Below are 27,713 nucleotides of genomic sequence, written 5' to 3' on the forward strand. Positions count from 1 at the left end.
GGTCAGGCGATCCACTAAGGGCCAGTCAGCTGACTCCCGATCAAGGACCCACTCAGACCAGAGGAAAAAAGCTCGGGCCACCAGACCAGACCGCCACACATCATTACCTGGACAGTCAAGGCAGCCACATCAAAACTGTTTAAGGAAAGCCTCCATCTTACGGTCCTGAGGGTCTCTCAGGGTTGAACCACCCTCAACTGGCACAGTATGACAACATGCGTTAGCCGAGACCACCAAATCAACCACAGGAGACTTAAAAGTATGCCTATTCTGATCAGGAATGGGGTAGAGCCGCTCCAAACGAAAAAGCGCATCTGGTGTCTTCCACTGTGCGTGCATCACATCCCAAATATCCTGATGCATTGGGAAAGAGCAGGATGCTGAACAGATCCCCTAAAGCAGAGGGTCCTTAGCTTCCTCCTCAAAGCACAAAATCAAAGACACTTGGAGAATAAGCTCCAGCAGCTCTTCCTGGTGAAAAATGCGAACAGACGCATCCTCACCAACTGACATCGCCCAAAATCCTCCATTCCCTAGCAGATCTTGGAGGTCCACCCCAATGTCCAAATCCTCATCCAGCAAAACCAGATCAGCCAAAAAAAGTTCCTTTTTTTTTTTTTTTTTTTAAATATCTTTATTCGTTTTTACATTATGCAAACAAGTGTACAATAATTTAAGTCATACTATACATTCTTCACTTGAAACTCTACATTCATTTTATACCATAAACTATCTCCCCTCCCTCCCTTTCCATATATTACCCCTCATAATGTCATAAAACCCACCCATCCCTCCTCCCCCCTACATATATTTAATGGGGATAAATATAATTATTATTTATTATAATACTCAATTAATGGTCTCCACACCTCTTTAAATTTCTTATAATAACCTCTCTTGATTGCCAATGTTTTTTCCATTTCAAACACCTGACAAACCGAACTCCACCAGAAACAATAATTCAATCCTCTATAGTCTTTCCAGTTATGTGTTATATGTTGGATGGCAACTCCTGTTAAAATCATTAACAGTTTGTTATTATTCGATGAAATTTGACTTTTGGCCCTCATAGACATTCCAAACAAAACTGTGTCATATGATAGGGCCACAGGATTCTCTAACATACAATTTATTTGACCCCAGATCAATTTCCAAAAATTATTAATAAAAGGACAATAAAATAATAAATGATCTAGAGTTCCAGCCTCAAGATGACAATGCCAACATCTATTAGACTTAGAGCAATCCAATTTTTGTAAGCGAACAGGGGTCCAGAGTGCTCTATGCAACAGGAAAAACCATGTTTGCCTCATAGACGCAGACATTGTACATCTTATCCTCCAAGACCAAATACGTGGCCATTGAGATGCATTAATTTGATGCTTAATCTCAATGCTCCAAATATCTCTAAGTACAGTCCTTGGTTTTTTATTTAAATATCCAGATAATGTTTTATACCACTGTGCAGCCTGGTGACCCATAAAATCTGCCTGGAAGCATAAGAATTCTAGAGTAAAATGAGTATTTAAAGACTTCCATTCAGGGAACCCTGCCTGAATAGCCTGCTTCAATTGCAACCACTTATAACTTTGTTTTTTATTAAGTCCAAATTTATGTTGCAATTGTGAAAACTCCAGCAGCTTACCATCATTAATAACATCATCTAAAGTACGTATTCCTGCTTCAATCCAATCCTTCCAGACAATCATAAAACCGCCTATTTGTATCTTGGAGTTCAGCCATATATTTTGACAAGTAGATTTTTGAATAGTAATAGGAGTTAAGTTGTTTACATACTTTAATGTTGTCCATGTGTCCATTAATATCCTATTGGTTTTCCTTATTCTAGGCATTTTAATGCTAAGCAGATGACGAAGCCTGATAGGAGACATGAGCTGCCACTCCAACCATAACCAATCTGGAAGCTTCTCCATGAGTTCTGGGAGAAAAAAGTTCCTTGATCCAAGCCACCCACGGCCACTTGGACGATGGCTGGGGAGACTGGACGGAGGCAGCAGTCGCCGGAGACTGAATGAGGGCGGCCGAGGAAGGCAAAGACCCCCCAGAAGATCCCGAGATCCTTGGAACAGAAGCAGGATCTCCAAACACCTGTAAATAAGCCTTGTACATGGCTGAAATGAAATCAGGGCAAACAATCCCCTGCAGCATCACAGAACTCACTGCAGGGATAGAAGAACCAGTTAGGACCTGTTCCTGTCAATCTAAAACAGGAGCCGCTTCTCTTTAAGGATGACTAAACTAAACCTTAGGTTTGTATACCGCATCATCTCTACATTCGCAAAGCTCGACACGGTTAACAGGAGTTAGGGTAGAAAGGAACTCCAGAGGAGGGAAGGATGAAGAGGAAATTTAGAGGACTAGAATAATCAGAGAGGGAGGAAGAGTTACATTTTTGAGAATAACCAGGTTTTCAGATGTTTACGGAAGAGTTGGAGGGAGCTCAGATTCCTAAGAGGGGAGGTAAGGTTGTTCCAGAGCTCAGTGATTCTAAAAGGGAGGGAGGAACCTAGTTTTCCTACAAGGGAGACGCCTTTTAGAGAGGGAAAGGAGAGTTTCAGTTTTTGGGTGGATCTGGTGGAATTGGGGTTAAAGGAATTCCAAGTAAGAGGAATAAAAGGGGGGAGGATGCCGTGTAGGATCTTGAAAGTAAGGCAGGCACATTTGAAGTGGACTCGAGATTATCGGAAGCCAGTGGAGCTTGGACAAAAGCGGTGAGATGTGGTTGAATTTGCTTTTTGCGAAGATAAGCTTAGCAGCGGCATTCTGAATCCGCTGGAGTCTTTGAAGGTTTTTCTTTGTTAGGCTTAGATAGATAGAGTTGCAATAGTCCAGTCTGGAAAGGATGGTGGATTGGATAAGGACAGCAAAGTGTTTTTGATGGAAACAGGTTCTCACTTTCCTCAGCATGTGAAGGCTGAAGAAACATTTTTTTATTAGGGAGTTGAGTTGATCACTGAAGGAAAGTGTAGAGTCAATGATGACTCCCAGAATTTTACTTGAGTATTCAAGATGCAGAGTGGGGCCAGAGGACAGAGGGATGGAGGTGGGCAGTTGGTCCAATTTTGGGCCAAGCCAGAGAAGTTTTGTTTTGGATTCGTTCAGTTTCATCTGCACAGTGTGAGCCCAGGATTGAAGGTTCGATATACATGAGGATATGGTCGCAGAGAGGTTGGTGAGATTCCGGTCGGTCTCAAGGAGGACAAAGATGTCATCTGCGTAAGTGTAAAGTGTTTCAAGGGGGGAGAGATGGAAGAGTTTAAGGGAGGACATATAAATGTTGAAAAGGATAGGGGAGAGAGGTGAGCCTTGTGGGGCTCCACAGATCGGGTTCCAGGGGGAGGAAGAAGTGCCCTTCATGTTGACTGTGTAGGAGCAGGAGCGTAAGAACTTCGAGAACCAGTCAAGGATTGTGGAGTTAATGCCTATCTCAGTGAGTTGGTAAAGTAGGATATCATAATGGACGACATCAAAAGCTGCAGAGAGGTCGAATTGAAGAAGGACGGCAAACTTATTGCGAGAATGGAGATGTTGAACTTTTGAGATTAAGGAGGTCAGAAGGGATTCGGTGCTGAAGTTGGGACGGAAGCCGTATTGGTAGGGTAGCAGAATGGTGAATTTTTCAAGGTAGGAAGATAGTTGAGTGGATATGATGGATTCTAGCATCTTGGTAAGGACAGGAATGTTTGCTATTGGACAGTAGCTGGAAGGTGTAGAGGGGTCTAGATCAGGTTTTTTTCAGTAGTGGGGTTAAGGAGATATGGCCCAATTCTGGGAAGAATAGACCCGAATGGAGGGCGGAGTTTATGAGAATGGTAAGAAATGAGATGGCCTGAGGGGGAGTGTTCTCGTAAAGGTAGGCGGGGAATGGATCCAAGATACAATTGCAGGATTTCAATTTGAGGCAGAGATTATGGACCAGGGATTCAGAAACAAGTTCGAAGGAAGACCAGGATCTGTCAGCTGGGATAGGGTAGAAGTCTGTAAGGATAGGGTTGGGGGTCGACTGGAATCAGAGATTTGTAGGAGATTGCAGGAGGGAAGGAGCGCCTCAAGGTGGAGACCTTGTCGCTGAAGAACTTTGCCAGAGAATCGGCTGAGGGGGAGGATGGAGGCATTTTTGGAGGTTAAGGAACGCCAGATGTTAAATAATGTGCTAGTCTGGTTTTTGGATTTGGAGATTTTGTCACCGTAGAAGATTTTCCTTGCTTTTCTTAGAACAGTATTGTAGAATTTAATATTGACCCTCCAGGAGTGTCTGTCTATAGGGAATTTAGATTTTTTCCATTTTCGTTCCAGAGCTCGGCATTTCTGTTTCAGTTCTCTGTGGTATGGAAGGTACCAAGTGGCCTTATAAGAATAGGAGATGGTTTTAGTGGAGAGAGAGGCGAGGGAAAGGAAGGTGGAGAGGGCGACCCAGTTTTGCCAGTTTGATCTACAGGTTTAGGGATGGGGGAGAATTTGTCAAGAAAATTGGTCCGAAGGTAATAGAATTTGAGGTGCGGGATGGGGGCCCAAAATATGACATGAAGATTGGGAGACAGAAAACCCCTAGGAAGTGATCGGACCAGGGAACGATTTCCCAGCGAATGTCAGTGGTTAAGGTTTTTTGTGAGTAGTGAGATCCAGAAAACTGATGAGGTCTAGTGTGTGGCCTTTTTCGTGGGTAGGGGAGAGAGTGGCAGGGGGAAAGCCTAAAGAGAGGAAGCTTTTAATTCGGATGCGTCCTTGCTTGTGACATCGTCAAGGTGGAGATTGATGACTCCGATGATCAGTAATCTTTGAAATTTGAGGAAGGCGTTTGTTATGGTTTCAAAGACGAGTTCTGAGGAATTGTTCCAAGGGGTAGGTGGGCAGTATAGGAGCAGGATACCCAGTGGATGAGGGTGATACTCATCGTTAACTGAGGCTAGCATGTATTCTAATGAGGAGAGGCTGACCTTTTCAAGGAGCTGGACATCGAAGAATGATTTGAAAAGGAGAGCCAAGCCGCCTCCTTTTCAGTTAGTTCTCGGAGAGAAGAGGCCTTGGTAGCTGTGGGAGCAAAGTTCGTTTTGAGTAAATTGGTCATCTTTTGTGATCCAAAATTCTGTGATGAATAGGAATCCGGGGTCTGAATCCTCGAGTAGGTGCTTCTAGATTTGAATCTTATTACAAGTGGATCTGGCATTGCAATAAAGTGTTGGGACTGGGGTGAGAGAATCAGAGGAATGGTCGGAGAGAGTGGAAGCGGGGACAGGTTTTAGGGAGGCGTGGTTGACTTTACGAGTGTTTTTATAGGATGGGCGGTGTTTGGGGCTTATCAGCGTGGGGATTCAGAGGCCAGGGCAGGTACTGCAGGCATTTGCAAGGTCGAGGAGGTTGGGGGAAGGGGGTGTCAGGCAGGGGGAGAGTTTGAGAGCAGAGTAGGAGAAGGAGCCAAGAAGGTGGCTTTATGATGAGAGTTGGGGGATCTATGGGCTAGACAGGCCTGTTTGGAGTGTGTGAGAGCTTAAGGATAGAGGAGCGGCTAGATAATGACGTACTAGGTATCAGCACAGACGATATTAGAAGAAAACTAGTAGAGCATTTCTAAATTTGGAAAAATTCTGAAATTGATCTAGTGGAAGGGGAGTGAAGATAATCCGACTATTGTTTCAGTGCTCAAATTAGCATAAACTGTTAGATACACTAGGCATTTAACAGATTATTTAAGAATCGACAACAGTTATCAAATATTAAGAAAAACAGCAAGCATTTAACAGATTATAAGAGTCAACAAGTATTTAGCACAATTTTTGTTTGCTTTTGCCTATTATATATATATTTTTTTTTTTTTAATTTTTTTTTTGAGAGCTAGTAATTATACTTTACAGTTGAATTAATTCACGATAATACTTAACAATTGGAAAAGATTTCCCTGCTGGCTCGGAGATGGCTGTGTGCCTCAGGAATTGCTGATTTTTCAATGGCAGAGGTCTCCTGTTGGTTCGGGGAGAGGCGGAGCAGTGCTCCCACGCTCTTCTCCTCTCTGGATGCCTCTGTGTTCCCAGCAGCCCGCAGGTATCGGTGTGGGAGCTGAGAAATGGCTGTGTGCCTCAGGAATCGTTGATTTTTCAAAGGCAGAGGTCTCCTGTTGGTTCGGGGAGAGGCGGAGCAGTGCTCCCACGCTCTTCTCCTCTCTGGATGACGCAGAGTTCTTACAAAATTGGTGCTCAATTTTAAATAAGTGTTCGCTCAGTGGGTGGGGCAGGTTGGCAGGAGAGCGTGGGCATCCTTCCTGCTGTTTTGCTGGGGGGGGGGGGAAGAAGGTCAGTCGCAATGGCAGGAGAAAGTGGGCATCTCTCCTGCCATTTATTTTAGGTTCGGGTGGGAGGCGGTGTTTGTTGGGGGTCGTTGGGGAGGGCTGGCGGCAGACCTTCTTTTCTTTGGACAGATATTTTGTGTGTGTAATACACGTAAAATATCTGTGCCATTGGAAAAAAAAAAACCAGGCAGACCTGCTGGTAATACAGTTACAGTTATAGCAATTGGTTTTTACGATCGCTAAAACCTGATGCAAATAGCCAAGCGATGTTAGTGCATCAATCACTTTGCTATTTTGTATGGGGTTTTAGCTAATTTGTATTGTCAGATCGGAAAATGGGCAATCGAGAGGAAAAATGGTGGGCCGTTTTGTGACAACAGGTTTATTTATTTATTTATTTTAGAAATTTATATACTGTTTAAAACTAAACTGTTTACATAGTTTACATGCACAATGTTAAAATGACAACAAAATAAAAGCAAATACACGATAAAATAATCATATAATAAAATAGAAATATATACAATCCTCAGGAAAGTATCATAATGTAGAAATAAGAGCTCATAGATAATTCATCAATTTTAGCTGAAATAACTAAAAAAAGGCATCTACGAATAGCTACGTCTTTAGTAATTTTCTGAACCTACCCTTTTCACAACAATTTCGTATTGCTGACTTTAGTGCATCTTTAGTGACTTTATTATCTCTCTCTGTATTTGTGCATTTGCCATCTACTGTTATTGATTTGAGTGTGAAAGTGTTGGCGCCTGAATATCTTGTGAATTGTGTTTCTCTTTATGCTTCACTCCCATAATTTACAGCCACTCATAATGATGTCAATTCTAACAAGGAAAGAGCTGAGACTACAGTCAGTGAGATCAGGGGTTATTTCTCGCTCAGGGCCTAAGAAATGGAACAGACTTCCATCTTATATTCAGAAGCAAGAGAATATTGTTGTTTAAAAAATTGTTGAAACGGTACTCATTTTATCATACAAAGCATCCTGAATAGTGTAGGTTAAAGGAGAGCATGTGTAACTGCTGTAAAGCACAGTTACTTACCGTAACAGGTGTTATCCAGGGACAGCAGGCAGATATTCTTGACTGATGGGTGACAGCACCGACGGAGCCCCGGTACGGACAATTTTAGAGTGATTGCACTCTAAGAACTTGGAAAGTTCTGGTAGGCCGCACCGCGCACGCGCGAGTGCCTTCCCGCCCGACAGAGGCGCGCGGTCCCCAGTTATGATAAGCCAGCTAAGAAGCCAACCCGGGGAGGTGGGAGGGACGCAAGAATATCTGCCTGCTGTCCCTGGATAACACCTGTTACGGTAAGTAACTGTGCTTTATCCCAGGACAAGCAGGCAGCATATTCTTGACTGATGGGTGACCTCCAAGCTAACAAAAAGAGGGATGGAGGGAAGGTTGGCCATTAGGAAAACAAATTTTGCAAAACAGATTGGCCGAAGTGTCCATCCCGTCTGGAAAAAGCATCCAGACAATAATGAGATGTAAAAGTATGAACTGAGGACCAAGTAGCAGCTTTGCAGATTTCCTCAATAGGAGTAGAACGGAGGAAAGCTACAGATGCTGCCATAGCCCGGACTCTATGGGCCGTGACAGAACCTTCCAGTGTCAGTCCGGTCTGAGCATAACAGAATGAAATGCACGCTGCCAGCCAATTAGACAACGTACGTTTAGTAACAGGACGTCCCAATTTATTTGGATCAAAGGACAGAAAGAGTTGGGGAGCTGATCTGTGGGGCTTAGTACGCTCTAAATAGTAAGCTAGAGCCCTCTTACAATCCAAAGTATGTAGAGCCTGTTCTCCAGAATGCGAGTGAGGTTTCGGAAAGAAGACAGGGAGAACAATGGATTGGTTGAGATGAAACTCAGAGACAACCTTAGGGAGAAACTTTGGGTGTGTACGCAGAACCACCTTGTCATGATGGAAGATTGTAAAAGGTGGATCCGCAACTAGTGCATGTAGCTCACTGACCCTCCTGGCAGAGGTAAGAGCAATAAGGAAAAGTACCTTCCAAGTAAGGAACTTGAAAGAAGCGGTAGCCAAGGGTTCAAATGGAGGCTTCATTAAAGCGGAAATAACCACATTGAGATCCCAGATAACAGGAGGGGCTTTAAGAGGTGGTTTCACATTAAAAAGACCCCGCATGAACCTGGACACCAAGGGATGAGCTGAGAGGATTTTTCCATGGACTGGCTCATGAAAAGCCGCAATAGCACTGAGGTGGACTCTGATTGAAGTGGATTTGAGACCAGAGTCTGACAATGAAAGAAGATAGTCCAACAAGGTCTCCACTGCAAGGGAAGTGGGATCATGATGATGAAGAAGACACCAGGAAGAAAAACGTGTCCACTTCTGATGGTAACATTGCAGAGTGGCCGGCTTCCTGGAAGCATTCAGAATTGAACGAACAGGCTGAGAGAAAAGCGAATCACTCGAAGTTAGCCCGAGAGATACCAAGCTGTCAGGTGCAGAGACTGGAGGTTGGGATGTAGAAGGGTTTCCTGATGCTGTGTAAGCAGAGAAGGAAATAGTGGAAGAAGAAAAGGTTCCTTGGAACTGAGTTGAAGTAGAAGGGAGAACCAATGTTGCCTTGGCCACCTCGGAGCAATCAGAATCATGGTGGCTCGTTCCCTCTTGAGCTTGAACAAGGTCCTCAACATGAGAGGCAGAGGAGGGAAAGCATACAGGAACAGATCTGACCAATCTAGGAGAAACGCATCCGCTGCCAGACGGTGAGGCGAGTAGAGTCTGGAGCAGAAAAGGGGCAGCTGGTGATTGTGAGGGGCTGCAAAGAGATCTATCTGAGGAGTGCCCCATTGATCGAAGATGGACTGTAGAGTCATAGGATCGAGTGTCCACTCGTGAGGTTGGAGAATTCTGCTGAGTTTGTCTGCTAAGGAATTCTTTTCTCCCTGAATGTAAATCGCTTTCAGGAATAGATGATGATTTATGGCACAAGTCCAGATTTTCTGGGATTCCTGGCACAAGAGGCGAGAACCCGTTCCACCTTGCTTGTTGATGTAGTACATCGCCACCTGATTGTCTGTGCACAGGAGAAGAACCTGAGGGAAGAGAAGATGTTGGAAAGCCTTGAGGGCATAAAACATCGCTCTGAGTTCCAGGAAATTGATGTGATGCTTCTTTTCCTGGGCTGTCCAAAGGCCTTGAGTTTGGAACTCGTTCAAATGAGCTCCCCAAGCATACGGGGAGGCATCGGTTGTGATGACTAGTTGATGAGGAGGTAGATGGAACAGAAGACCTCTGGATAGATTCGAGGATACCAACCACCATTGTAGAGACTGACGAAGAGATGATGTCACAGATATGTGACGTGAGCAAGGATCTGTCGCTTGGGACCATTGGGTAGCAAGGGTCCATTGAGGTGTGCGCAGGTGAAGACGTGCCAGAGGGGTGACATGCACTGTTGAAGCCATGTGCCCCAATAGTATCATCATTTGTCTGGCAGAGATGGAACTTTGATGAAGAACTTGTTGACACAAAACTTGAAGAGTGTGGAGCCGGTTGGACGGCAGGAATGCTCTCATGAGGATCGTGTCCAGCACCGCTCCAATGAATTGAAGTCTCTGAGTGGGGATGAGATGAGATTTGGGAAAGTTGATCTCGAACCCCAGAATCTGTAAGAACAAGATGGTTTGATTGGTGGCCAGTAGTACTGTTTGAGGAGAATTGGCCTTTATCAACCAATCGTCCAGGTAAGGGAAAACTTGTAGATGATGTGAACGAAGGAAAGCAGCCACTACAATCAGACATTTGGTGAACACTCTTGGAGATGAAGCAAGTCCGAAGGGGAGAACTTTGTATTGGTAATGACAGTGATTGATCATGAAGCGGAGATACTGTCTGGAGGCTAGATGGATGGGAATATGAGTGTAAGCCTCCTTGAGGTCGAGGGAGCATAGCCATTCGCCCTGATTTAGAAGAGGATAAAGAGTTGCTAAAGAAAGCATCTTGAATTTCTCCTTGACCAAGCATTTGTTGAGATCTCGAAGATCTAAGATGGGTCTGAGATCTCCTGTTTTCTTTGGAACTAGAAAGTAACGGGAGTAAAATCCCTGTCCTTTCTGGTCTAGAGGAACTTCTTCTATGGCGTTTAGAAGAAGGAGGGATTGAACGATAAGAAATCCAACACATGGTCTAATCCATGCGGAGTCCCTCAGGGCTCTCCACTTTCACCCATTCTATTCAACCTCTACATCTCTTCCCTTGGTACCACTCTAGACAACCTAAATGTAACATCCTTCAGTTACGCAGATGACATAACTATCCTCCTCCCCTTCGAAACCCAAGACAACTCCGCTACTGGACACTTGGAAACAATACTGGACGAAGTAGAAAAATGGATGACAAACCACAAATTAAAACTAAACTCGGACAAAACCAAATTCTTAATGCTTGAAACGGACAAAATCCCATCTATAACAGACCTGGAAATCAAAACTACCAAATACCCAATCCAGACCTCCCTCAAAATCCTGGGAGTGCTGATAGATAGATGCTGCACTATGCAGACTCAAATCAACAAAACTACCCAAAAAGCATTCTTCACAATGCGCAACTTACGAAAAATAAGGAAATACTTCGACAAAGAACACTACAGGACTTGTGGACTTGTGGACTACTGCAATATCCTATATCTACCATGTCCTACAAAAATGATCAAAAAACTACAGACCATTCAGAACACGGCTCTCAGACTAATCTATTCCCTCGGAAAATATGACCACATAACTAACGCCTACCTAGACTCACATTGGCTACCGATCAGAGCCAGAATCCAATTCAAACTATACTGTCTAATCTTCAAAGTACTCAACGGTACAGCACCTGCCTATCTAATCGATCGCCTACACCGAAACCTTCCACCCAGAATAAGAAGAACACTGACACCATTCTCATACCCACCACTCAACGGCACTCATCGTAAAAAGCTTTACGATAACCTCATAGCAACGCATGCAGCAAAACTCGAACCCTCCATAACCAGATTGTTAACCTCAACATCTGACTTCAAAGCATTCCACAAAGAACTCAAAACGCTACTTTTCAAAAAGCATATTCAAAACACCTAATCTCCTCTTCCACATACACCGACCAGGTTACCCACTCCCTGACACCATATCCTCAACCGACCAAAAAAAAAAAAAAAATAAAAAAAAAAAAACCTAATTCTTCCTACCGATTTATTACCTACCAATGCCTGGAAAAAGATTTGATATGTAATGTAATATAACTGCTCTCATCCAATGTTACCAAGTCTATACTCATTCTGTAACTATGTCTTACCCTAAATGTCACGTACCCTCCTGGAAATGTCCAGCTTCTTCTTATGTAATCCGCTTTGAACCGCAAGGTACAAGCGGAATAGAAATCACTAATGTAATGTAATGTAATGTAACCTCTTGTATCAGGAGAGAGGATTGATGAGTGTTCAAAGCAGACTCTTTTGGTAGACTTTGATCGGGATAAGTCTGGAAGTTGAGAGAGTAGCCGTAGCGGATGATGTTGAGGACCCATTGGTCGGATGTAATGGTCTCCCAACGGCTGAGATAATGGGTCAGGCGCCCTCCTATCAGTTGGGGAAGATGGGCAGATGGTGTAATATTGGCTATGCTCAGGAGAAACACGTCAAAAGGGTTGAGTAGACTTTTGAGGTGGTGGAGGTTTCTGTTGCTGTTGCGCCTGCCTCTGAGGTTGACGTTGTTGTTGCTGTCGTTGACGTCTAGGCTGTTGAGTAGCCTGAGGCAAGGGGCGAGCAGCATAGCGGCGTTGGTAGGCCGACTGTTGTCGGAACGGCCTAGTAGGGGGAGTCTTCTTTTTATTTTTTTAGGAGAGTATCCCAACGTGTCTCATGCGCCGATAGCTTCTGTGTGGTGGAATCCATGGAATCACCAAACAGCTCATCCCTTAAGCAAGGTGCATTTGCTAGACGGTCTTGGTGGTTTACCTCCAGTTCTGAGACCCTGAGCCATGCCAACCTGCGCATAGCCACTGACATAGCCGTGGCTCTAGAAGTCAATTCAAAGGTGTCATAAATTGATCTCACTAGAAACTTCCTCAACTGGAGAAGAGAGGAGGTACAGGTGTTAAAAGTAGATTTTTTGCGATCAGGCAGATATTTCTCAAAGGCAGAAATTGTTTGGATTAAATGCTTCAAATAAAATGAGAAATGAAAAGCATAATTTCCTGATCTGTTGGCTAGCATGGCGTTTTGATATAACCGCTTGCCAAATTTGTCCATTGATTTTCCTTCTCTGCCAGGAGGGACTGAGGCATACACATTAGCTCCCGCTGATTTCTTTAAAGTGGATTCCACCAAAAGAGACTCATGCGGGAGTTGGGGTTTATCAAACCCAGGAATAGGTATCACCCTGTATAAAGAGTCCAGTTTACGAGGGGCTCCAGGGACAGTCAGGGGAGTCTCAAGGTTTTTATAAAACGTTTCTCTCAGTATATCATGGAGAGGAAGTTTAAGAAATTCCCTTGGAGGCTGGTCAAAGTCCAATGCATCAAGAAATGCCTTAGATTTCTTTGACTCAGCCTCCAAGGGAATAGACAATGATTCACACATTTCCTTTAAAAAAGAAGGAAAAGATGTGGAATCTGGATGAGAAGAGGGATTGGTAACAAGGCGTTCCTCCTCATCAGAAGAGCATTCACCTTCGGATAGAAAGGGCTCTTCGGAATCACCCCATAAATCAGGATCCCTAACCTGAGAGCCATGGTTTCGAGACTCTGGTGTGGAGGGTTCCAGGTGTCGGGTTTTATGGGTGGACTTGCCCGACCTCATGGATACGGTACCAGGCGATGCAACCTGTTGTGCTGGTACCGAGGTTTGTACCGCCTGGTGGTGAGATTTAGGCTCTGGAGCTAAAACCGGCATCGAAGTCGATGAGGTGGTAAGACCCGGTACCGACAAAGTGGATGCCGATAAAAGAGGGCGCTCCACTATCGGTACCGGTGGCTCCGACCGTACCGGAACTGGAAGGTTCTGGGGCAAAAGAGCAGGCAGTAGCTGTTGGAGTTGCTCTCTCAGCTGTACCTGCAGAACGGCGGCAATACGCTCGTCCAGTGAAGGCACCGGTACCGCCTTTTTCTTCTGCGGTACCTTGGGTGCCGCTCGACACTCCGACGAAGAACCCGATGTCGAGGGGCTAACTTCGATCGGAGCGGAGCGCTTCCGTGGACGCCTCGCGGTCGGCAGGATTGGACTCACTGCAGTGGAGACCGGAGGACGCTCCAGCGGGGAAGGCTTCTTAGCCGGCTTACCTGCTGGGTGCGACACCGGCGCGGTATCGCGCGGTGTCGATGAAGTCGGTGCCGATTGAGAAGTGATCGATGTCGGTGCCGGTACGTTGGAATCGGACATCTCGGCACCGAATAGCAACCGCTGCTGGATTTGGCGGTTTTTAAGAGTTCTTTTTTTCAAAGTTGCACAGCGGGTGCAAGTGGACGCTTGATGGTCGGGACCAAGACACTGCAGACACCAGTTATGCGGGTCTGTCAGTGAGATTGGCCTAGCGCACCGCTGGCACTTTTTAAACCCGGGCTGAGGGGGCATGAAAGTAAAGACAGCCTCTGCCAAATCGAAAGCCGAGGCTTCGATTGTGGCAACAGGCCCCGCCGGGGCGAAACGAAAAATGAAAGAAAAACAATTAAGTTTTTTTTTTAGAAAAGAAAAAGAAATAAAGAAACCTTTATTAAAGCAAAGGTTTACGCGAGCGGGAAGATCGAAAAAATTTTCTTCAACAGCCGTTGAGGAAACGCGTCTTCTTAGCTCCACGGAAACTAAGAAACTGGGGACCGCGCGCCTCTGTCGGGCGGGAAGGCACTCGCGCGTGCGCGGTGCGGCCTACCAGAACTTTCCAAATTCTAAGAGTGCAATCACTCTAAAATTGTCCGTACCGGGGCTCCGTCGGTGCCGTCACCCATCAGTCAAGAATATGCTGCCTGCTTGTCCTGGGATAATGAAGTTTATAGTATGGAAAGAATTTTGATTGTATTATAATTTATTTTATGTTATGTTTTTATGGTTTGTGTAACTAATTGTATGTTGATTTTATTATGCATGTTTTGTTGTACTCTGCTTTGGAAAAAGCAGATTATAAGCAAATAAACTATAAACTTGTTTTTCTTTATTTGTTGATCTAATTTGAGTTTTTCTCTTATTTGTCAAACTCAGTTGTTTCCTTCCCTGTATGTACTGGTGGACTTTCATTCTTTCCTTCTATTCATTAGCGTGCTTGTCCAAGTTTAATGGAGACTTATTCTGGAGGTTTACTTTCATATTTCAAACACTTTTCACATATTTGGGACTGCTGAAGTTGTTAAGTGGTCTGGAAGCCTATGACAGAAGCTCTCATATAACCTCCCAGTTGAAATGGGAATGTCCCAGGTAAGTAATTTTGGTTAATTATATAGCAGTGGCTGTTCAGGAGACCTGGCGCTCATTCTCAAACTATTAACTGGCCTGTGTGAAGTACCATCGGTACACTCTGGATTCAAGTACATCATACCCTGGCTTCCAGAGATAACCGAAGTATATGAACCCTGACCAAGGATAGACTTCTGTCTAGAATAGTCATCACAAGTGGGGGCAGGATTATAAAGGAGTAAAATCCAAGATGGCTGTCATTGAATGTTCGTGGATGTCCTAGTTATTAGACATACCATGTCCAATGAGCTGGAAGCTACTAAGAAAAATGAAATAACCAGAGATAGAAGAAATGAAATACAAAAATGCATGCCTACCTGCTGTATTTCAAGTTCAGCCTATTCAGACAGTACATAAGGATCTGTCCATCCCTCAGAACTGTAGATAGTGTTGAGTCCTCAGATGTAAACAGGGCTGAGGGCATGGAGTCTGGCCATAGGCCCATCCCCAGCAAAGAGCTACACCACGTCTCACTGGAGCCCAATGCAGAAGCATGTTCTGAAATTATTTCCTGTAAATGCTAAGGGAGAAATGAGATGCAAGTCAGAGACGATAATTAATAATATATACATTTTATTAAAACCTTTTTTGGAGCCCTCATACTGTACAACTTTCTGACAACCACCACCACCTCAACTACAGTCTTGGCTCCCTTAAAGCATTTGCTTTGTGTCAACACTAAGGTTCAAAACAGAGTGTGTGTTAGTTACATTGTGAACAGGAAAAGTTACAGCATGGATTAGTTTTTTGGAAAAGTATATAAGATCAAGCTATCAACTGCATTAATCCAAACATGGGTTTTCCCTTTAGATTCTATTCATCAATAAAAACTGTTTAGTGAAGATAGCTGAATTCAAAATAAAAGAAAGATCTAAGTTCCATCTCTATTTAGTTTTTCTTCACTGAAAAGACAGATGAAGTAATGCTTTCTTTAAAACTACTAAATTTATATAAAAATTCCTATCAATAACAAAATGTTAAAAAGAAATGGAAAGAATATTAACAAATTCCTAATTAAAATCTATTGTTATTGGATTATATTCCTGGACTCTAAAACCCAGATTGAGAAATTTGATCTTAAACCCCTTGGGGATACAGATAATTATTTGGGTTGTCATTAGAGTAGTTCACTTTGATTTTCCTTTTTCAAGTTGGGGTATGAGGCTGTAGGGGATGGGAGGAAAGAAAGTTTATGTGGCATGATGAAGGATTAGATTCTGATTTCATTTAATCAATGGCTCATTTTGTATCCAATTGCATTTCTTATTTTCTACAAAGAGCAATGATTTACTCATAAAATTTATTGTCTTTAAAGACATAACATTTATTATAAGGAAATAACACAGTTTACCTTCTGGGTGGACTGTGAATGCTGGCAACAAGCATACACTTTCAAACAGGCTCCACAAAAAGCTTCAGCAAGACACAGACCTCGCTTTAACTGCTGAGAAATCAGAGTGGCAGCACGAACCAAAGCGGACAGAGATGAGGAAGTATCTGTAAAAGAGAATTTCAATTAAGAACGTAAGATGAACTGAACCCTCAGCTGAACTGCCTGCAGAGTATCTGTTACAACTAAATCTGTTTTGGATTCAATGGATCCCTTTTCATCTGGATTATACATCTCAGCAAAACTGCAAGTAGCCACTCTTGAGACAATTTGGAATGTTATAAATTAATTGAAAGCTTCTGTCTGATAAATTTCAGAACCAAGCTGCTCAAGCTGAACAATCTGTGTTCCTAACAGTTCATCTTGCGAAATATGAAGAGACACTTTAGGAAATAGATTTAAAGTTGACCAAAATAGAATCTTTGTATATCGCTTTAATGAAAGACAGTTTAACTATCAATAGAAAACTGGAATCCTTGGAAAACATCTCAAGGTCAAGAAATTTATAGTATATTAATTTTCCAAAGCAGGCTTCTTTAACTCCTGCTAATGTGTTGATCAAGTATATGAAAGAAGTTCTAAAGACTATCACCTCCTTCTTTGATAACAGCTTACTATATATCAACTTCTACTGAGAAATTAACTCATAATAGTTCAAATTTTGATGCTTCACGCATTTAACAAATAGCTTGGAAGAATCTACAGTTTCTAAAGAACAACCTAGCCATCAGATTGATGTTGCCACTTTGATAGCAACCTTTAAGAAAACATGTGATGGAGACCATGTTTTGAAGAGATATTTCTCTCATTCTCAATCATTTTTATAATATTAAAAGTTGGGTATTTCATGATGTTGCCAGGGCTACTCAGGCCCATCACTGTTAATTTTTACTTCCGAGGTCTAGGGTTTTCACAAATCCGTTTGATTTGGTATGAAAATGAAAAATACTTTATCCATCTCAAGTGACTTTTTTTTAATCTTCTAAAACTCCCATTTTTCCCTGAGGAAGTCTTGCAGACAGCAGATGTTTTAGAACTGACCTGAATGCTCACTAGTAGTCTGAAGTCTAATAGTTTTCCTCCATCTCCCAAGGGTAAATTGCTCTCTATGATGGATTTAATTAGAGAGCTACAACATATATTTTCTTCATATAATTATTTTGTCCTCTTATTTGTTATTTATTGTATTCACTATTGCCTTCGAAATGGTTGGATGTAAAGACTCATTTCTTCTCTTCAAACCAATAGCTCAAAAAAGCATATTTATATTTCACTGTTCAAAATCACCAATTAGAAATCTTATTGTAAACTGCAATGAAACCTTGTCAAAACTTTCAGTATAGAAGAAAATGTATGGTATGGTACTCTGCAAAGAAATTCAGAGTAATGCATTTGGGGATTAGTAATCGGAAGGAGCCATATGTGCTGGGAGGTGAGAGGCTTATATGAACGGATAGGGAGAGGGACCTTGGGGTGATAAGTGTCCGAAGATCTAAAGGCAAAGAAACAGAGTGAAAAGGCGGTGGCTGTTGCCAGAAGGATGCTAGGCTGTATAAAGAAGCGCAACCAGTAGAAGCAAGAAGTTATTGCTGCTCCTGTAACAGGTCATTGGTGAGGCCTCACTTGGAGTATTGTGTTCAATTTTGGAGACTGTATTTGGTTAAGGACATAAGAAGACTTGAAGCAGTCCAGAGAAAGATGACGAAAATGGTAGGAGGTTTGAACCAAAAGACATACAGTACACCCCAGGGTGCTTAGGGAGCTGAATGATGTCTTGGCAGAGCCACTGTGAGAGAGAATAAAGCATGGAGGCTCTGGTCCCTGTAAGTCCTGACATTAGCAAGCCAGGTGAAGTGGGATATATCCCGGAAAGTCCTGACATTAGACAGGTGAAGGGGGATATAAGGAAGACAAAGATCACTTTTCTCTTTACAGAAAAATCTGCTCTCACCCCCTGCAACTGACATCTACCTTATCTATCTCTGCAGATGATAGAAACAGTAGATTAACTATGGAAAGATATTTCACCATTAACTGAAGAGCATGCAAAGATGGAGAAATACACTGTTTTATGAGTTCAATTAGCTACTGTAGGAATACAACTAGAGAAAAAGCAACTAGCCCCCTGAGGTTGTGGGCTAGTTGTGGTTTTACACCAAGGCCCACCCAGCCAGATACCATAAAGAGATAAACAGACCGTGGTCAGAAGACAGAATTCTCAGAAGGAAGAATTCATAAGAAATATCATCTAATAGAAAGTATCGGGGATGTTTAAAGTTGGGAGGGGGGCTTGTGCTCGGAAATACTAATATGGTGGGGAAACAGGCATTTCGGGGAAAAGGTAGGCTTTACGGAAAACAGAGTAAAACATATAAAATGACGTAGATAAGAATAGCCAATAAATGAATGTAGTTAGGCAGTAATGCATAAGTAAATAGCCAATAAGGATGTATCATGTGATGTAAACCAACGTGGTGTTGGCCACTAAGAAATGTATAAAAACCAGGCCTTTAGGAAGGAAAGATCAGAACAGACATCAGAGGACCTCTAGGCCTAGAGGTCACCTTCTGTATCACCTTCTGTTACACTATATACTATATGATCTATTCTTGTTATTGATTGACTAAATAAATATATACTTATTGAAGCCAGTATATAGTGTTCGAGGTATCATTACCAAAGTAGGCCTGACAGCGGCCTACATCAGTGGTGAACCCCGACGTTGAAACAAAGGGAACATGCCCCTTTAGAGACCTCACTGGATTGAAGGCCTATACTCTGCTTGTCAGATTGCCTCTCCATTACTTTTGGCCAAAAGTGTGTTTCTGGGTTGCCTGCTTGTACTTATGCAGTGTCTCTACCTAAACTTCCTTATTTTCTTGCAGATTTGCTGTGTTATTTTACTTCCCCTTTTATGCGGTTTTTTCTTTCTTTTTCTAGTTTAAAGCCAGCAATGGAATGTGGTCTGCCTTAAACACTGCTTTCTCTTTCCTTACTAATCCTGTTTGTTTGTCGTTACACAGGCCCTGTGGCGTCAACTTTGGAGGATCCCGGACCCTGGAGCAGGAATTCACATCAATTCGCCCAGGACCGGGCTACCATCCTTAGCTGTCCTACGGGTCCTGTATAGACTAGCGCGTTGGGTAGTTAGTAGGACTGACCGGTGGTAGGCAGTCCATAGTTCATAAGATGATATATTTGCTTGCGGATGGGTCGAGTAGTCCGCCGATAGCTTAGGTAGCCGATAGCTTAGGTAGTTAATTGTTTAAGAATTGACTGGTGGGTGGTAGCCGGTCCATAGTTTAGGAATTGTTTAAGAATTAGGATATGTGTATATATGTTTATGACTGGTGGGTGGTAGCCAGTCCATAGCTTAGGAATAGTTTAGGAACTAGGATATATATATATATATATTTATGACTGGCGGGTGGTAGTCAGTCCATAGGTTAGGATAGGAGTCAGAATAGGATAAGAGTCAGAATGGTTGGCGGGTTGTGTAGTCAGCCTCTAGTTCAGGGCGTAGTTGATGTATATATGTGTTGTCACCCACTAACACTTCCGTTATATGCCTTCTTTTTACTCTCCTTAATTTTTCTTTTTGGGTACAGACACTGATTCGTTTGCTGGTTAAATTCTTTCCTTTATTTCTTGTGGTCTTGGGCCACGCCTGATGTTTCCTCTGCTAGATCAATCTATCACTGTTATGGTGTGACTGTTGAACCAGCTTTGACTGGTGGTTATGCTGTTTCTGTGGTCTCTGGCCACACCTGAGTTATTGCTACACAGGTACCTGCTCTTCTGTGATCACATTGCATCATTTTGTAAGTATTCTTATTAGTTTTATTTTTAGACTTATTAGTTTGTACACTTTGTAGTTGGACATATTGTTTATTTCTCCTATGTTGCCTGCTCCTGCAGTCTCCCACCCCTTCTTCTCCTGCTTCTCCGCTTTTTATGCTAGCGTCTCAGTCCTCCTGTTTGTATTGCTCTCTGCCACTGTTCACTGCCCCTTTGCTCTCCACAGCAAATACTCTTAACCCTAGTCCTATCTTTCCACCTTCCGTTGCACACCAAGTGCAATGGCAGGCAGATCGCACTCTTACAACACATACTGGTCGTTACTCCCCTGTCCCGTGGGCCACTATCTCTCAGGCATTAGATGATATCTGTGAAACTATTCAACAGCAATGCACCCCGTTCCCCACCTTCCCCCACTTTCCAGGAAACTGTGCTTACGTAGTGTTTTTGTCTCGGAGCCCTCTATGTCTATCCCCTTGTCTTATACTTCTCTGGCTGCCTGTGCTGGCCAGAGTTATTTGTCTTGTGCCCCTGGCCCTAGCTTCTCTTTCTCTTGTCTGTTCCCGTTGGATCTTCTGTTAAGCGGTTGCTTAGACAATCCTGTTCCTCCTTTTGCCCCCATATTTCCTCCCATTGTTGAGCCGAAAGTATACACCATATGCATTGTGCTTTGTGTTACCTAGCCCCTTATGATGTAGTATTATCATGTGTGGCCACTATTTTGTATGGGTTTTGGCTTATTAGTTCTGTTTTTATGGGTTTATTTCTTTGCTACTAACAAGAGGGGTCTTCTAGCCTTGGCATAGCTCTGAGTCTGTGTTTTACTGTGATATTTTCAGCTTGTCATGCAGGCTTCCTTTATTCTTCCGTTTATGCTAGCTGTCGCTTGTGTACTGGCCTGTGTAACATATGGCGCTTTGTGAGACAGCGAAAGCATTGCTCTCGTGAGTTTTTGTTTCATGTTCTTTTGTGGTCACGAACCAGAAAAAAAAAAAAAATTGGGGGGGTGAGGGGGATGAGAGTGAATGAGACTGAAAGAGGAAGTATATATTTTAACTGCGTTTCAATGTTACCATAAGCTTTCATTAAACAATTATTTATTTCATATAAGTTTGCTGGATTATAAAGGATTGTTTTTGAGAAAGAGAAGAACGAAATTACAGGAATGATTTGGATCACTATCGTTTTCAATAGAAAGTGTTATGTTGGATTGGAAATGAAGGGAATATATAAGGATAGTGTACGTAAATAGGAAGGATTCGTGACAAGTGTTTATGTCTAACCAAATAACTGACAGGCATTAAGTATAACTGACAATATAAAAATAAACGCACCCTTTGTCTTTCTAGGTCTGGGATTTTTATTATGGGCGTTTCCCATCACCTCACTTTTTCCCATTACTAACGATCATTTGTTTTCTAGAGTTAGGAAAAACTACAGTGCACTCGAAGAGAACACCTAATGCTAATACTCTAAATAGAACAAAAATGAAATAAATTATACAAGAGGGGGACTCCTTTAATACTTGCTAGCAATTAATGTCTGTCTATTTTTCAGCGTTACAGTCTTTTATGTTACTATGAGTCATTATCTGTTGTATTGTGCCCGGTATCAACTTCAGTGTTTATGGAAATACGTGTGGATTTCCATTTATGAGCGCTCACTATAATTACCAATATAATGAAAGAAGATTTATTTTTTACTACTCACCACAACCATTTCCAACCTTATTCTTTGTCTGTGATCAAAGTTTAAGAAATGAGTTATGCTTCTTCTTCTTTTTTCCGTTACACAAACATACCGAGCTACTTCCTGGTCGATGTGTCTATGTTTAAGGACACTGGGAAATGTAGTGCTTTATTTCTTTAACTTGAAATTATCAGTTGCTATTTTCATTTTGTTTTTTCATTATTCATGTCTCTACAATAACTGGAACATATTGCATAGGGTTCTTATGATCCGCTTCTATCCCAAATGGTAATATTAATTAATGTTGTGCTAACATACCGAAGTGAGAATAACTTCTGCTTTTTATTTCTTAAATCCTAAGCCAAGTTTTTGAGTGTTTCAACATGTTAACCCATTAAAGGTTGTTCACTTCTTGAGTACTCAATATAAGTAGCAATATAAAAGGGAAACTATTGTTCCTTTACTTATCATAACAGTTTCGGAAAAAAACAAACTTCTAGCAGTCTTTCTCTCTCTGCCTTTTCTTGGAACTTGTAAAAGAAATGTTACTTCTTCTTTTTCTTACATATTCTCTGATACACACAGAAATACTTTTTGGTTTAACACAATGCAATTAGCGTTTGGCTTTATAAAAAAAAAAAAAAAATGGTTCTACCTGTTGTTTAAGAACTTTTCTAATAAGTTGGTGAAGGAAATATCCAGTCCTATTGATTGGAATTCAAAATACTGTAGTTTAGGTCTTTTTGCTGATTGGCATTCAGAATATTAGTGAAAGAAACAAAATTGAACCCATGATTTGATAGAATCCCATGGGAAGGACATTTCTCCCATAAATCCTATTTTATTTTAATTTTTAGGGTTTATCCTCTTTATTTTAGTATGTTTCAATATAACCTATGTGTTAATATGTTTAAGGCTATATCTTAGCCATCCTTTTGCTTGGGTTTGACTCTTTGCTAATTCATATTTATGTTTAGCATATTACTCCTGTCCTTTGAACATCATATGCCATTGTAACTATAACTCCCTTAGGCTGACAAATATAATTCAGCTAATACATATATTAGACCTTAGCCTATCTGAATTAAAGCAGATAAGTTTTTGTTTTCTTTTGTATGTCATCTTTTAACGCTGCACCTATCCTGTTAGTAATATTGCTCAGGTATTGTTGGAAACAAGTTAAATGATATATACAGTACAGATATTTTTGCCTTATTAATTATGGATCACTTCACAAAGACAATTGCCTATCAGAGGAAGCTGTATGCTACATGAGAATCCGTGTTTACATCCTTTTAATGTCTATTAAGGACTTATTTGCATAATTATGGACTAATGCTATTTGAAATATCATCGCTGGAAGAAAGATGTTCGGCCGTATGAAACCCCGATGACGGATGAGCCCCAATGGAAGGATCTTGCTACCGGAGAAGAAACTGGATAAATGCCTAGACTTACCAGCAAAGACTTCCTGACTGTTGCTACCAAAGACGGGATGACCTTTATGACCTTGAACTTCTACAGCTTTAATTATGGACTTATTAATTTGCACTTTAACTCTTTTATGGACTCATGCAGTATTAGTACATGTATATATTTTCATGTGTTGATAATTATTTCTAGCAGCCCTATTGCAAGATTCATGTGCTTTTCTTGATTGTGACTTTATGCATTTTCATCCTGTTTTGACTCCCACAATAGCTCCCTAGTTATTTTCCCCTCCAGTTGGATTCTTTCCATTCCCTTTCTTGCTGCTAAGCTGAGGAGAACTGCAGTGAAGAAGAAATGATGAGCCCAGCTGAAGGATGATGACGTAAGATTTGATGTGGTTACCTGGACTTTCACCCCTGGCGTCTGGACCCAGCCGAGTCAGCACCAATCCCAGCTGTTTTGGAAGAGCATGGAAATAATCTAACTTGTTAATTTATCCCGCCATCCCTTTTGGATGTAGTATGCTCATAACAGGATGAAGCCATAAAGAGAGAATATATTAAAATGTATCAGGTTAAATTATGAACCCCTGCAGATACCTGGTTGCCCGAACTATCCCAAATGTTGAAATAGAGACCCCTACACAGACCCATACACAACATTTTTGATAATCTTGACTTGGCTAATTTTTAATGTACCTCCCTATGAAACACCAGCAGCTGATTTCCCCTCCCACGAGTCACCACCTATCCCCACTACATCAGTAATTTATGCTGATGTTTCTATCACAGCCCGGCAGGTATAAATTTTAATGCAGCATTCAAATGCTTACATGATTTCTGCTTTACACAAAAATCTGAATCATTGACTGCTTAGCCTAGTATTATAAGCAATAAGTACACTACGACATGTTATACTGCTCTGTTCTTGATAGCATAGCAAGGGTGGGTACTTGTCTCTTTCCTTTACCATGGGTGATTCCTAGCACATAGCCCCGGCCCATAATGGACAGTTTCTGATACAAACAACTCCTCACCGAATGAGCAAGGGTCAAAGCCACCTGGAGGGGCTTTGAAGAGGGGATGAGAGAGAATAAAGCATGGAGGCTCTGGTCCCTGTAAGTCCTGACATTAGCAAGCCAGGTGAAGTGGGATATATCCCGGAAAGTCCTGACATTAGACAGGTGAAGGGGGATATAAGGAAGACAAAGATCACTTTTCTCTTTACAGAAAAATCTGCTCTCACCCCCTGCAACTGACATCTACCTTATCTATCTCTGCAGATGATAGAAACAGTAGATTAACTATGGAAAGATATTTCACCATTAACTGAAGAGCATGCAAAGATGGAGAAATACACTGTTTTATGAGTTCAATTAGCTACTGTAGGAATACAACTAGAGAAAAAGCAACTAGCCCCCTGAGGTTGTGGGCTAGTTGTGGTTTTACACCAAGGCCCACCCAGCCAGATACCATAAAGAGATAAACAGACCGTGGTCAGAAGACAGAATTCTCAGAAGGAAGAATTCATAAGAAATATCATCTAATAGAAAGTATCGGGGATGTTTAAAGTTGGGAGGGGGGCTTGTGCTCGGAAATACTAATATGGTGGGGAAACAGGCATTTCGGGGAAAAGGTAGGCTTTACGGAAAACAGAGTAAAACATATAACATGACGTAGATAAGAATAGCCAATAAATGAATGTAGTTAGGCATTAATGCATAAGTAAATAGCCAATAAGGATGTATCATGTGATGTAAACCAACGTGGTGTTGGCCACTAAGAAATGTATAAAAACCAGGCCTTTAGGAAGGAAAGATCAGAACAGACATCAGAGGACCTCTAGGCCTAGAGGTCACCTTCTGTATCACCTTCTGTTACACTATATACTATATGATCTATTCTTGTTATTGATTGACTAAATAAATATATACTTATTGAAGCCAGTATATAGTGTTCGAGGTATCATTACCAAAGTAGGCCTGACAGCGGCCTACATCAACTGTCCGCGCTCTTCAACCTCTCCCTTAGTACAGGCAGCGTCCCGTTGGACTGGAGGACAGCTAACGTCATTCCACTCCACAAGAAAGGCTCAAAGATGGAGACAGCAAACTACAGACCAGTGAGTCTAACATCGATAGTGAGCAAACTAATGGAAACTCTAATCAAACACCAATTAGATAAGATCCTGGATGAGGAGAATCTACGGGATCCCCGACAACATGGATTTACTAAGGGGAGATCCTGCCAATCCAACCTGATCAGCTTCTTTGACTGGGTAACGGGGAAGCTGGATATTGGGGAGTCCCTGGACATCGTGTACCTGGACTTTAGCAAAGCATTCGATAGCGTACCACACCACAGGTTACTGAGCAAGATGAGTTCTATAGGATTAGGTGACACATTGACGAAATGGGTTGGGAGCTGGCTTGGAGGTAGGCTCCAAAGGGTAGTGGTGAACGGCACCCCCTCTGAAATGACGGAGGTGATTAGTGGAGTATCGCAGGGCTCAGTCTTGGGCCCAATCCTATTCAACATCTTTATAAGAGACTTGGCAGAAGGGCTTCGAGGTAAAATAACATTATTCGCCGATGACGCCAAACTGAGTAATGTAGTGGGCAAATGCACAACAGACGAAGATTCAGTGCCCGACAACATGATGCACGACCTACTCCTACTGGAGCGATGGTCTAGGACATGGCAACTCAACTTCAATGCCAAAAAATGCAAAGTTATGCACCTGGGCAGCCAGAATCCATGCAAGTCTTATACCCTTAATGGCGAGATCCTAGCAAAAACGGTAGCAGAACAAGACTTGGGGGTAATCGTCAGTGAGGACATGAAGTCTGCCAATCAAGTGGAGCAGGCTTCGTCCAAGGCAAGACAAATCATGGGCTGCATACGAAGGGGTTTCGTCAGTCGTAAGGCGGAAGTCATTATGCCATTGTATAGATCCATGGTGAGGCCCCACCTGGAATACTGTGTGCAATTCTGGAGGCCGCATTATCGCAAGGATGTGCTGAGACTGAAGTCGGTGCAAAGAATGGCCACCCGGATGGTCTCGGGACTCAAGGATCTACCATACGAAAAACGGCTTGACAAATTACAGCTATACTCGCTCGATGAGCGCAGAGAGAGGGGGGACATGATCGAGATGTTCAAGTATCTTACAGGCCGCATCGAGGCGGAGGAAGATATCTTCTTTTTCAAGGGTCCCACGACAACAAGAGGGCATCCGTTGAAAATCAGGGGCGGGAAACTACGAGGTGACACCAGGAAATTATTTTTCACTGAAAGAGTGGTTGATCGCTGGAAAAGTCTTCCACTACAGGTGATTGAGGCCAGCAGCGTGCCTGATTTTAAGGCCAAATGGGATCGGCACATGGGATCTATTCACAGGGCAAAGGTAGGGGAGGGACATTAAGGTGGGCAGACTAGATGGGCCGTGGGCCCTTATCTGCCGTCTATTTCTATGTTTCTATGTTACTCCCCCGATATTCGCGGGGGTTCTGTTCCAGGAACCCCTGCGAATATTGAAAAACCACGAATACCATTTTTAGGCAAGGGAGACAGGAGAGGGCAGCTGGAGAGACAGGAAAGGGCATCCAGAGTGCTGGCGAGTGAAAGAAATCACTTACTCCAACCGCCTCTTCCTGTACTAAAGTCGGGCCTCACCAATCAGGAGGTGCATTGGCATGTCCGACTTTAGTACGGGCAGTCGGAGCATACCACGAGTGATTTCCTTCACCTCGCTGGCGCTCCGGCTGCCCTCTCCTGCCTCTCCAGCTGCCCTCTCCTGCCTCCTCTTCGCGGTCGGAAAATACCGCGAAATACTGGGACCGTGAATTCGCAGGGGAGCACTGTATAGTAACATAGTAAATGATGGCAGATAAAGACCCAAGTGGTCCATCCAGTGTGCACAACCATACATGGGGAGACTGGAAGCCTTGAATATGTATACCCAAGACTAGAGCAGGGGTGTCAAACTCAATCACACAAGGGACCGAAGTCTAAAACACAGGCTAAGTTGAGGGCCATTTATTAGATACACAGTAGAAGTATAGATCTTTCCTCACGCTGAGACACCAGTCCAGTAATTTACCTGGTTATTTTCACCTCATAGACGTTGCCATACTTAATCCAAACTTTATTCAAATAGTCATTCTAGGCATAGGCAGCGGAATGCTTTTTTGTTTGGGGGGGCCTGAAAGCTCTTAGCCAGACCCCACCCCCATAATAGTACTAATTGTAATACCATTTTTTCCATTCATTTTTCATATATACTCACACAATATAATGTTATTAACACCACATAATGGTTAACCACAAAATTAAACTACACAAAGCACACTGTACGCTTCTCAACATTCATTCCTACCAGAAACACCTAGCCTTGGTCACACACGCAGAACACAGATAATCCCTATGAAAATACGGGACCACAAATTAAAAGTAGTAATATATACAAATGCATGCAGTACAACCCCAGAGAAATAGAAACAAATGCATTTCTTCCTGAACAATGCAAAATATACACAGCAGATGTAAATTCTCAAAACGAACACAATTCAATCACTAAATTGAAAATACAATCATTTTTCCCATACCTTTTTTGTCTGGTGA

General features: G+C 42.5%; 1 protein-coding gene across 2 annotated transcripts in view; it reads right to left on the reverse strand.

Annotated features, from left to right (window-relative positions):
- MDN1 (midasin AAA ATPase 1) overlaps positions 1-27,713 on the reverse strand; it is a 943,760-nt gene that overhangs the window by 416,721 nt on the left and 499,326 nt on the right. For both annotated transcript variants that reach the window (XM_033936734.1, XM_033936735.1), the window contains exons 47-48: positions 16,135-16,280; positions 15,101-15,303 (exon numbers count right to left, since the gene is read on the reverse strand). In XM_033936734.1, coding sequence (XP_033792625.1) covers positions 15,101-15,303; positions 16,135-16,280 — 349 coding nt within the window. The remainder of the gene's footprint in view (positions 1-15,100; positions 15,304-16,134; positions 16,281-27,713) is intronic.

The sequence above is a fragment of the Geotrypetes seraphini genome, chromosome 3 (assembly GCF_902459505.1).
Source record: "Geotrypetes seraphini chromosome 3, aGeoSer1.1, whole genome shotgun sequence".
NCBI classification, from domain to species: domain Eukaryota; kingdom Metazoa; phylum Chordata; class Amphibia; order Gymnophiona; family Dermophiidae; genus Geotrypetes; species Geotrypetes seraphini.